This window comes from Delphinapterus leucas, chromosome 7 (genome assembly GCF_059928025.1).
Source record: "Delphinapterus leucas isolate spDelLeu-1000000601 "Yukka" chromosome 7, BTC_Dleu_Yukka2, whole genome shotgun sequence".
In the NCBI taxonomy this organism is placed as follows: Eukaryota; Metazoa; Chordata; class Mammalia; order Artiodactyla; family Monodontidae; genus Delphinapterus; species Delphinapterus leucas.
This window is the reverse complement of record NC_143135.1, coordinates 51,666,981-51,682,754: the sequence shown is the minus strand read 5'-3', so window position 1 is coordinate 51,682,754 and position 15,774 is coordinate 51,666,981. Positions and strand designations below refer to the sequence as shown.

The following is a 15,774-nucleotide window of genomic DNA, read 5'->3' as shown; positions in this document are numbered from 1 at the left end:
GTACAATATAATACATGCTTAAAGGTCTTTAGCAATTTTGCTGAAGGAGGGACCTGGGTGGTTTGTAGGAGTTATAAGAAGGGTTCTGAAGAGGGGACTAGAAATGGATTTTGAGGGATAGGTAGGAAGACAGGACACTAAAGATATTTTATCCCAAGACTGATATCCTGGGGGGAGGGATAGTGCTTTACTCATCTTTGAATCATTACCCTTTAGCACAAAGTGTTCAATAAATATAAATGCATTTAATAAATATTCAAATAATTGATTGAATTAGTGTATAATTAATAACTGAACAGCCTTTACTTAAGTGGAAGCCATAGCCAATTCTGTCAGTAATTTTTATGAGAACCATTTAGCCAAAGGGTTTTTACTTATGCAAAAACCAAATAAAAACTGAAAAGGAAACCCACGACCATCTGTTTCTCCATCTTCTCTGGAACACAGAAAGTGAATCTAGAGCCATGGAGCATCAGAGATGGAAAAGGCCTTAGAATCTCATTTAGTCCAAACTCCCACCTTAGAGATGGGAACAGCCAGACAGCAGATGATCCATAATTATTAAGATTCTAGGAGGTACTATAGTGTATTGGAAAAAGGATGGGTTTTAGAGAACTGAGCCAAGTCTGAAACATTTAAAATATTTTTTTAAAAATCTGCTCCTTATGTAAATGTTTCCATACCTGATACTACAATAAAGCTAAGGCATAGGAACTAAAATATTCCTTTCAACCTGGTGCTTGAGCTGATGAAAAAGGAAAGCTACAATCTAACATTTAAAATATAGACAATATAGATTTGTGGGTTACCTCCATTCAACAGCATTCTCCAGAGACTTGAAGGTTTTAGGACGACCACGTAAGAAATTCTGCATGCTATTAAGTGCATCCATGGCTGTACCTAGATGTTAAACAAAAAATTTTAACCACAACACTTAAGATATTCTGAGCATTTATACTTAATGTGTCAACTGTGTACATCTCCCCTCAATGACAGCAGAATTAAGTGGCACTTGGGGAAAAAAAAGAAGCAGTTTAAGAAAATTCAGAAGACTGATGTGATAGCCAGCTTCCAAGATGGCCTCCAGTGGTTTTTGCCTCCTGGTATTCAACAGTCCCTCCACACTGAATAGGGCTGGCTGACTTATATGAGCAATAGTGTGACTTCTGATGCTGGGTCATAAAAGACATGGCAGTTTCTTTTTATATGTTAAATAAAATTATGGGACATACATACAACTGAAATACTATGCAGCCATAAAAGATGTTTATGAAGAGTTTTTGATGACATGTAAAATTATTACATAATGTGGGGTGTGGGCAAAATGGGTGAAGGTGTGAAAAGTATGATCTTCCAGTTATAAAATAAATAAGTCCTAGGGATGTAACATACAGCATGGTGACTATAGTTAATACTGTACTGCATATTTGAAAGTTGCTAAGAGAATAGATCTTAAAAGTTCTCATCACAAGAAAAAAAATATGTAACTATGTGTGGTGATAGATGTTAACTAGATATATTGTGGTGATCATTTCACAATATATACATGTATTAAATCATTATTTTGTACAGCTGAAACTAATGCAAAGTTATATGTCAATTGTATCCCAATAAAAAAATACTGGGAATGCCTCTGCCACAAAATAACATTAAAAAAAAGATATAAAAGACAGAGGAACATACTTCGAGATGAGAGAAGTCATATATAATAAATAAAAACAAAATAACAATAATCTACCATGGATGCTTTCTGTAAGTCAAAGATTTTGATTTGCTCAGCACTAAAAAACTTACCTTCCACAACATCGATCATGCACAGACCCAAGAGGCTTGGTACCAGGTTGGATGATGCTGTGTGGACTGCAATAGCACCACCCATGCTATGTCCAATGAGCATAATTGGAGGAGGAAGGTCCCCATACATGGCTTCAACCACATTGCCAACATCTCTGCAAAGAGAAGGAAAAAAAGCATGGAATGTACTCTGACAACACTGTAAAGATAGTTTTATTTCCTAACTCTCTCTTTTGATCTGTAACTAACAGTCCTAGGACTGTAAAGGTCTACTGGACTATCTTGCAAATGTACCTACGTAAACGTCCTAACACCCCAGCCCCGCAGTGTAGCCACACAGCTAGCTCTTCTGATAAATGGAAGTTTAAGGACTAAGAACCAAAATTTTCTAATTTTCCTTTACATCACACCTTCACTATTCCACACATTTAGTACAATTACATAAACATATACCTTTATTTTAAACCTAAGCTTGAAACTCTGGACAAATCATTTAACTGCTCTATGCCTCAGTTTCCCCATCCATAAAACAGGAAAACAATTTTAAGCATTGTAATGTAGTAAAGTTTGACGTCACAAGATGAATTGCAGCCCCAGTTTATTTTTTACTATGTGGACTTGGATTAGCTACTTAATCTCTCAGATAAAGTTTCAACATCTATAAAATGAAGATAAGAATATCAGTTACTATTCTGGATTGCTTTGAGGATTAACTGAGACACTGAATGTAAAACTACTTTGAAAAGAGTAAAGTGCTATTCAAACGTTAACTATTATTTACAATTTGTTATGTAAAGTTGTTTGAAGTATGAACACAAATTTGGTGTTCTGAGAAACTAGAAACATGTTCAAAGCTAATTTTTATTGGCTTCTGTTCCAGTCTTTATGAGTGGATCTATTTAACAAAGTCAAACCTCAAAGCTTTGAAAATGAGAAGTAAAGCAGGAACTTTGGTTTTTATTTGCATATGGGCCTTCTATGCTATAGCAATAGGTAAGTAAGGTGTGTTTCTAGAGACCACTGTCTCTACTGTCTTCTTTTGTGAGTGGGTGAGTCAGTCAACTTCAAAAGACAGTTTTGTCTTGCTGAGTGTCACTACATATCTCAGGCACTCACACAATGTTAGCCAAATATAGCAGTTGTGAATGTAGGGACACAGCCATTCAGATATGGTCTCCACAGTATTCAGAATGGCAAAGGTAAATGTTATTAATTATTTATGAAGGAATTAATCTTAAAAATCTCATACAACAATTACAGATGTGAATAGGGTAGCGGTAGCATCTGCAGACAATCTAAATGCGAGATAAAGCCACGCAATTTTATAAGCGAAAACAAATAATAGTTTAATATTCCTTTGGAGTTAAATTTAAGGCTAAAATTTTTGGTTCATAACAGAAATAATGAGTAAAATAAAAGGATGCTATGAAAGATTATCTAGTCAGTAACTGGATGTACCACAATTTTGGTAGATGACTTCTAGGGGGATTCTATCATATTTATTAATACTAGCTCATTTCCTGAGAAGCAGTATAGCATATCACAGACATAACAGAAAAAGGAGTATAAGAGTAACTCAGATCTTGGCTCTTCTACTTTCAGTGGAGTTGCATTTTATGTAAGGTTTAGGTTCTGAAGTTGATGTCAAAGGCAAAAATCATGCTGTCAGTGCTACTTGAAAACCCCTCTAATTGCCCATTAAGATGCCCATTTTGAGATTTTTGTTTCATAGAATGATTGGACTCAGAAACAATATAAATGTTTTATTGCTTCAACTATTTCAGCAAGAATCCAACTTGTTGGCTCTTCTGATTTTTAGTAATTATCTTCATCTATTATAGAAGTTTTAATCATTTATTTTCTTTTTAACTTTTTGTGTGAGTTAGCAACTTATTGTCTCTTGGCTCTCATTCACCCTTTATTTCATGTTCTGCAAAACTGGGTGAGGCTTTTAAATAGTTTTCCTTTGCCAGCCAGCAAGATGTTAAGCTATGCCAATAGGGGGCAAAGGAGAGATACTGCAGAAAAAGAGGGTTTTGTTCCTGGTTTGCACTGACTCCACAAGCTCCTGTAGTTTGTGTAGCACTCAAGACCTGAAGCACACACAGCTTCCCCAGGGCCTAGCTCCTGCAACACAGGAGGCGTCTCCAAGCACTCCATCCCTCCATCCCCAATGTTCCTTTTCCTCCTCTAGCTTTTTTTTTTTTTGTAGTAGGACTCACTTATCCATTTATTAAGTCACTGTTGAGTTTCTACACAGGCCAGGTACTGTGGCAGGTCTGGGGGTACAGCGGTAAAAAGGGACGACAAGTCCCCTTCTTCATGGAGCTTACGTTTGCAGGGAGGGGAAGTGAGCAAAGAGGTACTGAAAATCCAAGTATAAACTGGGATAATACTATGAAGGAGGGGTATAGGGAGCTGTTTGAACCTAATGGGAAGTTCATCTTTGTTTTTGTTTTTTTTTAACATCTTTTTTTTTTAATGTTTAGCAAAATGTTTTTCTTTCTTTTTTAACATCTTTCTTGGAGTATAATTGCTTTACAATGGTGTGTTAGTTTCTGCTGTATAACAAAGTGAATCAGCTATACGTATACATATATCCCCATACCTCCTCCCTCTTGGGTCTCACTCCCACCCTCCTTATCCCACCCCTCTAGGTGGTCACAAAGCACAGAGCTGATCTCCCTGTGCTATGTGGCTGCTTCCCACTAGCTATCTACTTTACATTTGGTAGTGTATATAGTGCCACTGTCTCACTTTGTCCCAGCTTACCCTCCCACTCCCTGTGTCCTCAAGTCCATTCTCTATGTCTGTGTCTTTATTTCTGTCCTACGCCTAGGTTCTTCGGAACCATTTTTTTTTTTGAGATTCCATACATATGTGTTAGCATATGGTATTTAGTTTTCTCTTCCTGACTTACTTCACTCTGTATGACAGACTCTAGGTCCATCCACCTCACTACAAATAACAACATTTCATTTTTTTTATGGCTGAGTAATATTCCATTGTATATATTTGCCACATCTTCTTTATCCATCATCTGTCGATGGACATTTAGGTTACTTCCATGTCCTGGCTGTTGTAAATAGTGCTGCAATGAACACTGTGGTACATGTCTCTTTTTGAATTATGGTTTTCTCAGGGTATATGCCCAGTAGTGGGATTGCTGGGTCATATGGTAGTTCTATTTTTAGTTTTTTTAAGGAACCTCCATACTGTTCTCCATAGTGCCTGTATCAATTTACATTCCCACCAACAATGTAAAAGGGTTCCTTTTTCTCCACACCCTCTCCAGCATTTCTTGCTTGTAGATTTTTTGATGATGGCCATTCTGACTGGTGTGAGGTGATACCTCATTGTAGTTTTGATTTGCATTTCCCTAATGATTAGTGATACTGAGCATCCTTTCATGTGTTTGTTGGTCCCTTCTAGCTTTATTGAAGTATAATTGGTATATTAAAAATGGTGCATAATTGGGGCTTCCCTGGTAGTGCAGTGGTTAAGAATCCGCCTGCCAACGCAGCGGACACAGGTTTGAGCCCTGGTCCGGGAAGATTCCACATGCCGCAGAGCAGCTCAGCCCGTGTGCCACAACTACTGAGCTTGCACTCTAGAGCCTGCAAGCCGCAACTACTGTGCCCGTGTGCACAACTACTGAAGCCCATGCACCTAGAGCCAGCTCTGCAACAAGAGAAGCCACTGCAATGAGAAGCACCCGCACCACAACAAAGAGTAGCCCCCGCTCACTGCAACTAGAGAAAGCAGCAACGAAGACCCAAAGCAGCCAAAAATAAATAAATTAAATAAATAAATTAAAAAAAAAAAACAACTGTAGGCATTATGTTGTACAGCAGATCTCTGGAACCACCCCCAATATTTTTGTTGCAAAGTGCCACTGGTGAGATACCTCCCTGTGAACAGCTTCTCCTGCACCCTAAAGGGCAGATTTCTGACAAGTTCTGCCATGTAACATAGTATCCAAGTGACTTCTCTGCCTTCAGTAAGCCACCATTGTGCCTTCTCCAACAAGGTCTAGATCTCAACCTCTTCCACTCAGGTTCCATCTCAGTCTGAGGGGAAATATGAAGTGGCTGCTTCTTACGTCTGCTATTCCTAGTCTTTACTTCTCTCTGTTTTTCAAGTTTTTTTCCAGCTTTCTGAGATATAACTGATAAGTAAAATTGTAATATATTTAAAGTATATGATGTGATGATTTGACATACATATACACTGTGACATGATTCCCACAATCAAGTTAATTAACCCTCTATTCCTTACTTCTTACTAGCCAATTCCTCAGTACTCCAATCCTGTTACAGTTAACAAATCTTTATATTAAACTTTCCTTGTTTAAATTACTGTGTGGTTTCTCTCTCCTGATTGTCCCAGACTGATACATTATTAGGCAATGTTTCCTTAAGGTCATCAATTAATTCTTTAATTTCTTCTTGAATGTCAGTCAAGCCATCATCACCCTTGTCTGACTGCCTGGCCACTTAGATGATGTATTTCACTTTTTTGTCAACAGTCAAGAAACGCTTTAAAACTTATTCACAAATCTTTCTATAGGTATCACTAACAAGCTTGATTATTTTGGGCTTTATTGTTCTCACCTTACAAAGGAACAACTGAGGGAGCAGATTCTTGGCTCTCTTTTCATGGTTTCTCAGGCACATGTTTATTGAGTGGAATGGTCCTCTCACAGTGTTGTTTCTCTCTCTCTGCCAAGCACTATGGTTGAATGATCACAATTCTAGTCTATTAACTGTGGGACCTCATGCAGTTATTCAACCCATCGGAGCCAGTTTTCTCATTGGCAAAAAAGTGATAATATTTACACTACAGACTAATTAAAATAATTAATTTATCCTTAACAAATGTTTAATTTACACTTGATGAAGCACATAAATAGCACCTACTATACAATACATAAATAACACCTACTATAACAATACAATTATGGTCACATGACTGGGTTCTGAAGGAAGAATAGTTTACTCATGGATTAAAGCTGCTAAAGTAAAAAGGGACAAGATATTTTTGGTGCCAAAAATACACTTGAGAGAGCATGCATTAAGCACATGAGAGAGTACGTATTAAAAGCAGGGTAGTTGGAAAAATCCTGTTTACAATATAGAATAGTGGTCTCCAAACACCAGTCATGGGACTGGCTGCATCAGATTCCTTTATAGAAATTTATCAAAATCTAAATGCCCAGACCCACTGGTAGAAGCACTAATTCAATAGGTCTGGGGTAGGGCCAAATCATCTGTACTTCAATCACTTCTCAGATGATTCTGATGAGTGGCCAGGTTTGAGAGCCACTGCATGTGCTATACTCATCTTTTACTTTGAGGCCCAGGGTATAATCAGTTATTCTTTAATACCCTGTTTTTGTCTTACTATAACGCTTGACAAAGAATGTGGGCAGGATATCTTAACGTCTTACAGAGCCCTTTGCATACAACTACTTTTCAAGCATGGGTCCCCAATAGATATTCAGATTCTATTCAACTCTGTCAACAGAAGAAAACTTTTCAAAAGCCAACACAAACTAAACTGTGCCTTTAAGAATTTTCAAATGCTTTAAGTGATGACCATCACATTGAATATACCAAGGAAGATGGAGGTTTCTTTCAATATTAAATAGTAAAGAAACACCAGATATAGAGGAAAGAGAAAAGAAGTAAAATTTTCTCTGTGTTATTTGTTGTTCAACAATCTCACCAGGAGAGCGATAAAGATATACTATTATTTATAATAGTAATGGAAGCCAGGTAATTGTATAAACAGTATTAGATTACTTACTTTGCCATGGTTTCTGCAGACAGGTCTTCAGAATTCTTGACTTTTGTTTCACCTAAAAAGAAAATATTTTAAAAATAAAATTCCCATGAAGATAAATCATAAAAGCAAGAGTATTTGCTTTCAAAAAATCTCACCTTGGGATAATGAAATGGGAATTTTATAATGGTATATGATGGGCATAGCAAGGATTTTCTGTTACAGACGTATCTTTATAGTTGGCCATCTGAAGAAGGATAATTACAGTAGCAAAGATTTTTCCACATTCCTCATACATCACCAGCATCAGAATTTGGTTACGTTAGTGGACATTTTCTTAGCTAAACAACTATATATATATATATATATATATATATATGTGTGTATAAAAATATTTATGAAAACTGAAAGCTAGGACTTCCCTCTAAATGCACAAATGGAACAGCCCAGGCCACAATGAAATCTGTAATATTTAACACTATTCAAAGGGCTTGGCAAATATATCATTGAGTCAGTGACTAATTAAGAACTTCACTCACCATGACCTCGAAGATCCAAAGCCACAATCCTACATTGAACCCTACTAATGATTGCTGCCTAGGAGGAAGAGGAAAAGGAAAAGTATTCAGATACATCTGGGTTAGCAAATCTTTCCCCATTACCAATGATAACTTTGTCAGATGAACTGCCATCAGAATTCAAGGATCTCAAGAGAATCAAGAGACTTTCCACTTTAAAGCAAAATTTTAAAAATAATGATTCTCTGCTTTTTGTGTGCATATTCTGGTTATATCCCAACTTCAAAATATGGCTTTCTCCACCTAAATCCCTCTTTAAAACTTAACTCTTCCTAGCTTTTCATAAAACAGAATAAGCACCTTTATACAATGACCCTCTGAGCTTTACTATTACTTATGATTTTCATCCATACTCACTGGTTATCTTTTCCCTAATCTGGAAGGGAAATTCTCTAGATAAGGACCATGAGTCAGTTTATATCTAGGCTCAGGATATCACACAAATGTGACACCCAGATCATGAAATAACCTTGAAAGCAGCACAAGTCATGAAATCTACCAAAGATTCACTTAAGACAGAGCAGGAATACACATAAGTTTGTACCAGTTAAACAAAAATATATTGAAAAAGAAATCATAATATCATGAGGAAGTATAATTTCTGAGGTTTAAAAAAGCCTGAAATAATTGAGGATCTTCTTCCTCAAATGAACTAGTTTCTTTGACAATAATATATCACAATTGGTGTTAGTAAATGTCATCAACACTTTTTTAACTTTTAAGAATAAGATAAGAAAACTATCTAGGCTAACTCTTACATTTTATGAATGAGGAAACTGAAGTCAAGAGAAAGGAAATTATTTGCTCAGGGTCATGCAACTAGTAACAAAAATAAGACCAGAATCAAGGTAAGTTACTAACATAACAGTCAATGTATACCATAAAACAAATCAGAACTCTTAAATCACATTTTCCCCTCATTTTATTTTTAACTGATTAAAACATATTTTGAATATATTCACATCATAAAAATGTTGAAAATTTAGAAAATTAATAAGAGAGGAGAAAAAACTCCTCTGATTTGCCATCCATATGTCATCTCTTTGGATATTTCCTATGATCATTTTCCCCAGCTCTGTCAAAATATTATTGATTTATAACATATGTAAGTTTAAGGTGTTCAATGGGATAATTTGATATATGTGTATAATGCAAAATGGTTACCACAATAATCTCCATCCCCTCACATAATTACCATTTGTGTGTGTGTGTGGGGGGGACACAACATTTAAGATCTACTCTCTTAACAACTTTCAAGTATTAATACTGTATAATTAATTACAGTCACCATCCTGTACATTAGATCCCCAGAACGAATTCATCTTATAGCTGGGAGTTTGTACCCTTTCACCGACATCTCCCCATTTCCCTCACCTCCCAGCCCTTGACAACCACCATTCTAATCTCTATTTCATGAATTCAGCATTTTTAGATTCCACGTATACATTTTATATTCCACAATATTTGTCTTTCTCTATCTTATTTCACCTAGCATAATGCCCTCAAGGTCCTCCATGTTATTGCAAAAGGCAGGATTCCCTTTGTCATGGCTGAATATTCCTCTGTGTGTGTGTGTGTGTGACATTTTCTTTATCCATTCATCCACTGATTGATGCTTAGGTTGTTTCCATGTTGTGGTTATTGCAAATGACATTGCTGTGCACATGGAGGTGCAGCTATCTCTTCAAGATCATTTTTTCATTTCTTGCAGATATACAGAAGTGGAATTGCTGGATCTTACAGGAGTACTATTTTTAATTTTTTGAAGAAACTCCATACTGTTTTCCATAGTTTGGCTATACCAATTTACATTCCCATCAACAGTGCAGAAGGGTTCCTTTTTCTCTACAGGCTCATCAACACTTGTTTCTTGCCTTTTTAATAGCCATTTTAATAGGTGTGAGGTGATAACTCATTGTGGTTTTGATTTGCATTTTCCTGATGATTAGTGATAGTGACTATCTTTTCACGCACCTGGTTGCCATTTGTATGTCTTCTTTGGAAAAATGTCTATTCAAGTCTTTTGTCCACTTTTAAATTGGATTGGTTTTTTTTGCTATTGAATTGTATGAGTCCCTTATATATTTTGGATATTAATCCCTTATCAGATAAATGGTCTGCAAATATTTTCTCCCATTCTGTAGGCTGCATTTTTATTTTGCTGACTTTTTTTTTCTTTCTTTTTTTTTTTTTTTCTGTGCAGAAGCTTTTTAGTTTGATGTAGTCCCAACTTGTTTATTATTGCTTTTGTTGCTTGCACTTTTGGTGCCATATCCAAAAATCACTGCCACAGGGCTTTCTCCTTGTTTTCTTTCAGTAGTTTTATAGGTTCAGGTCTTACATTTAAGTTTTTAATCCATTTCAAAGTAATTTTTGTGAGTGATGTAAGATAGGGGTCTAATTTCATTCTTCTGCATGGAGTTATTCAGTTTTCCCAACACCATTTATTTTAGAGATTATCTTTTCCTCATTGAGTCTTCTTGGATCCCTTGTCAATTATTAGTTGATTGTATATGTGTGGGTTTATTCCTGAGGTTTCAATTCTGTTCCATTGGCCTATGTTTCTATTTTCATGCCAGTACAATATTATTTTGACTACTATAACTTTGTAATAAAGTTTGAGATCAGGAATTGTGTTGTCTCTAGCTTTGTTCTTTCTCAGGATTGCTTTGGCTACCTGGGGTCTTTTGTTGTTCCACAGAAATTTTAGGATTGTTTTTTCTATTTCTGTGAAAAATGTCATTGGAATTTTGAAGGGGATTGCATTGAATCTGTAGATGGCTTTGTGTAGTACAGACATTTTAACAATATTAATTCTCATGATCCATGAACATGGGCTATCTATTTGTTTGTGTCTTCTTCAATTTCTTTCATCAATGTCTTATAATTTTCAATGTACAGATCTTTCACCTCCTTGGTTAAATTTATTCCTAAGCATTTTATTTTCTGATGCTATTGTAAATGGGATTGTTTTCTTTATTTCTTTTCCAGATAATTCATTGTTAGTGTATTTAATCATATTTTAAAAATCACCTAGAAAATCAAGTCTGTTTCTACTTCCATTACTCTAACTAATGAATATCTTTAAAGAGAACAAAGGACTAAAATTCTAATATACTTTGCTATTTGCTCCTGAAAGCTAATTTACAGGAGTTATTTAATGCATTATGGTGGTACTAAAGCTTTAAATGCCAAAAACAAATCTGTATTTTGGAAATAAAATTAAGTGGCAAAGATAGTGTCAAATTTGCCTGATTGCTGTACTTTAAAAAAGAAAGGTAAAACTAGGTCCACAAAACAGCAACAAAATATTCATTTGAAGGCAGTAAATGTCAATTCCAATTTTAAATTGAAAGCAAGAATTCAAAATCTTATGTGTCTGTCAGAAAACACCGACAATAATACTAAAAACAGATTTTTCACTCACTTATTTAACAAATCTAAAGTACATCTGCTAAAAGTCTGGCACCAATTGAGTAATGGGGTTACAGTATGAAAAAGACAGTCAATGTTCCTGCTCCCATGACGTTTACATTCTAGTTTGGTGGAGGAAGACTAGTAATCAATGAATGAGCAAAGTAAATTCAGAAAGTAATACATTTTATAGATAATGAAAAATTGTGAGAGCATGTCTATGCCTCTAGATCTCACTTCAAATAGTACAACTCTGCCACTTCTGGAATGGTTGAGTAAAAAGCAGCTATTTAAGAACTAGACTTATCCAACCATTTTCTCAATAGAAGTTGTGGTGTTAGTAATAACAGCAACAACAGTAGAATGTAATTTTTATTAAATCTTACTATGTATCAGGCACCAATCTAATTGCTTCAAATGAATTATCTAACTTTCTCCTCACAACTCTTTTATTTAGATACAATTTTCATCATGTTACAAGTGAGAACATTTTACACAGAGGTTTGGTAACTTGCCCAGGGACAAACAGCTAATAAGTGGTGAGGCCAAAATTAAAGTCTGAACAGCCTGATTCCAGGTGGTTCACAACCCTGGTTGCATAACAGAATCACATAAGGAGCTTCAGGAAATACTGCTACCCAGGTACTAACCCACCAGAAATTCTGATTTAAGTGATCTGGGTAGGGGTCCAGGATATCAACGCATTTTAGAGTTCCCCAAGTGATTCTAATGTACAAAGTTTAGCCTAGCTCTAGAGTAGAGAATAAGAGTCAAGACTGGAAGTTAGATCTGGGTATTCTGTACCACTTTATTATCTCACTAAATTATCTCCCTGAGAAGTAGGCTGGGAAAATATTAGCCCAAATTTTGTTGCTGACAAAACAGGTTCTGAGAGGTATTGGTGAAGGTGTGGAGAAATAGGTATCCTCACAGACACATAAAATCCTCAAACTTTATAATGTTGGCTAATCTGATAAGTGAAAAGTGGTATTCTTTTATTTTAGTTTATATTTTACTCATTAATAGTAAGGTAGAGATATGGGGATATATGTATAACTGATTCACTTTGTTATAAAGCAAAAACTAACACACCATAGTAAAGCAATTATACTCCAATAAAAACGTTAAAAAAATAGTAAGGTAGACCCATTTTTATAAGTTTATCAGTTATTTATATTTCCTCTTCTGTGAACTACCACTTCGTATCTCTTGCTCATTTTTCTACCGGATTATCTTTTTCTTACTGCTTTTTGAGAGTTGTTTTTTTTTTAATGTTTATTTATTTGGCTGTGTGGAGTCTTCGTTGCGGTGCGCAGGCTCTTCATTGCGATGCACGGGCTTCTCTCTAGTTGTGGCACACAGGCTCCAGAGCACGCGGGCACAGTAGTTGCAGCGTGTGGGCTCCAGGGCACGTGGACTTGTGGGCTCTCTAGTTGTGGCACGCGAGCTCTAGAGCGCACAGGCTTAGTTGCCCCACAGCGTGTGGGATCTTAGTTCCCCAACCAGGGATCAAACCTGTGTCCCCTGCATTGGAAGGCGGATTCTTAACCACTGGACCATCAGGGAAGTCCCGGTAGTTTTTTTTAATATAATGAAACTGTTAACCCTTTGTCTGTTATTCATATTGCACGTATTTCAAATACTTTTTACCTAGCACATAGCTTGTGTTTTAATTTTAAGATATCTTGTCTAGGAGTTTTTCATTTTGGCAAAGTTGAATTTATCAACCTTTCTTTTATGGCTTTTTCTTCTTCTGGCTGCTCCAAGGTCATATATGAATATTCTTACAGTTTGTTTTTTAAATTCAGTAGTTTAATCCATTTGGGTTTTTTTATATTAACTTATTTTTAAACATGGGCCTATTTCTTGATTCTTTCTGCCAATAACCATACTATTGATAGAGTTTTAGAATATGTTCTGATATATGAGAGGGCAAGTCCCTTCCCTCTTGCTCTTTTTCAAAATTATCTCAGCAATCACTGAGCATTTATTCTGTGTGAATTTTAGTCTCATGAAAAATCCCATTGAGATTTAGGGGAGTTAGATTCATACAGGAACATGATTTATTTCTCTATTCAGGTTTTCCTTTATATTCTTCTGTACTGTTTCCTCCATAAATGTCTTATAAGTTAAAACAAATAAGACTTATTCCCAGTTATTTTATAGTTTTGTCACTTTTATGGATAGAATAATTTTTCCTCTTATATTTCCAAATCCAGTAATTGCTAATATTTAGGAAAAGTAGATTTTTTTGTATTTACTTTGTAAACTATGGCTTCACTAGTAGTTTGCCAGTTGATTTTCTTTGGTTTTCTAGAGAGACAGTATTTACAAGTAATGACAGTTCTCACTCTTTTCAAAACTTTAAAACTCATTTTTCCTTCTTGTTTTATTGTTTGGCTAGAAGCTCCAGTATACTGTTGAAAATAGCACCCCTTTCTTGTCTCTGACTTTAAAAGTGTCTGTTTTACCACTAGGTATATTTATGTAATTTTCTGGTATATAAACTTAATAAAGTTAAGAAAGTTTTTCATCTATTCCTAATTGCCAAGAGTTTTCAACATACTGGGTGTTGTACTTGATCAAGTCCTTTTTTCGTATCAAATGAGGCGAGAGGTTAATTACACTGATAGATTTTCTAATGCTGGACCATTCTCACATTCCTGGGATAAAACCTAGTTGGTCAATGTATTACTATTTTACTACACTACTGGAGTCGATCTGCTGTTATTTTATTTAGGATTTTGCATCTATTTTATAACCGAAATTGGCTCACAGTTTTCTTGCAGTCTTTGCCTGGTTTTGGTATTAGACTGATGTTACCTTCACAAATGAATTGGGTAACTTAAAACAGTACTACTCTAAGTAGTACTTTTATGTGGTGAAAAATTTTAATTAAACTTTCTCCTTGGGAAAAGAAACTAACATTCCATAAGGTATCAAATATTTAGAATTAATAAGAGACAGCCTTTTAACTAGTCTCGCTGTCTCCATTTATGTCTCCTGCCCAACCCATCATCTATACTAGCATCCTGATTATTCTAAAGCTCTTCAATGACTTCCCATTGCCTAAAACAGCGATACTCAATTACACAAGTAGGTAGATGTGTATCATAATGCTCAGTTTCCCAGAACTTTACAATCTCGGTGTGTTTGCAATTGTTTCATGCAAATCAGACTTTCCATACCCCTTCTCTAATTCTGACATGCCTAAAATAAGTTTATGGACAGGAGAAGTTTTGTGTTTAAAAATAGCTCCCTCTATTACCCTGAACTAAAGGATAGGGGTGCAATTCCCTAGCCAGGCATACAAGGCCCTCCCATAATTTTGTTCCTGTGATCTCTCTAGTCACCTCTTTCCCTGCTCCCTACCCTTATACTTTATACTCGAGCTACTTATAACTTCCAAAACATACTTCACTGTTACACTCTTCACTGCCTTTGTACTCATCTCTCCTTGAAATGCCTCTCTACTAATCTAATTTCTATTCAGTCTTTAAAGCCCAGATGTCCCTTCTCTTATGAAACTTTCTTTAATCTCCCCCCTCAACCATCATCAGAGTTAATAATTCCCTCCTCTGTTACTTTTGTATCTTGTACATAGATGCTATAAACTCATCTAACAACTGAGTGCTTTTTTTAAAAAAATATTTATTTATTTGGCTGTGTCAGGTCTTAGTTGTGGCATGCTGGCTCCAGAGTGCATGGGCTTAGTTGCCCTGTGGCATGTGGGATCTTAGTTCCCTGACCAGGGATCTAACCTGCATCCCCTGCATTGGAAGGCGGATTCTTAACCACTGGACCACCAGGGCAGTCCTGACAACTGAGTGCTTGAGTCAAGCACTTTATCAAGAACCTCATATCTTTTGTTCAGTCTCATAACCACTCTATTAACTAGGTAGTATTATATCCATTTTACAAATTAAGAAACTAAAGCATGATAGATTAAGTTGTGTTGAGATTCAAATCCCAGTCTGAGATAAAAGCTTCTTAAAATTTTTGCTGTATTATCTATATATATATATGTTATCTCCATTTTTCCTATTTTCCCCATTAGACTTAAAACATCATATAAAAACAAGAGGGGCTTCCCTGGTGGCACAGTGGTTGGGAGTCTGCCTGCCAATGCAGGGGACACGGGTTCGTGCCCCAGTCCGGGAGGATCCCGCGTGCCGCGGAGCGGCTGGGCCTGTGGGTCATGGCC

The 15,774-nt window shown here is 36.0% G+C and overlaps 1 protein-coding gene across 1 annotated transcript in view; it reads right to left on the bottom strand.

Moving 5' to 3' along the window:
* The window catches only part of PPME1 (protein phosphatase methylesterase 1), a 76,288-nt gene that overhangs the window by 23,555 nt on the left and 36,959 nt on the right, over window positions 1-15,774 (bottom strand). The window contains exons 4-7 of the mRNA XM_022593795.3: window positions 8,118-8,175; window positions 7,603-7,654; window positions 1,795-1,949; window positions 810-900 (exon numbers count right to left, since the gene is read on the bottom strand). Of these exons, the coding sequence (XP_022449503.1) occupies window positions 810-900; window positions 1,795-1,949; window positions 7,603-7,654; window positions 8,118-8,175 (356 nt within the window). The remainder of the gene's footprint in view (window positions 1-809; window positions 901-1,794; window positions 1,950-7,602; window positions 7,655-8,117; window positions 8,176-15,774) is intronic.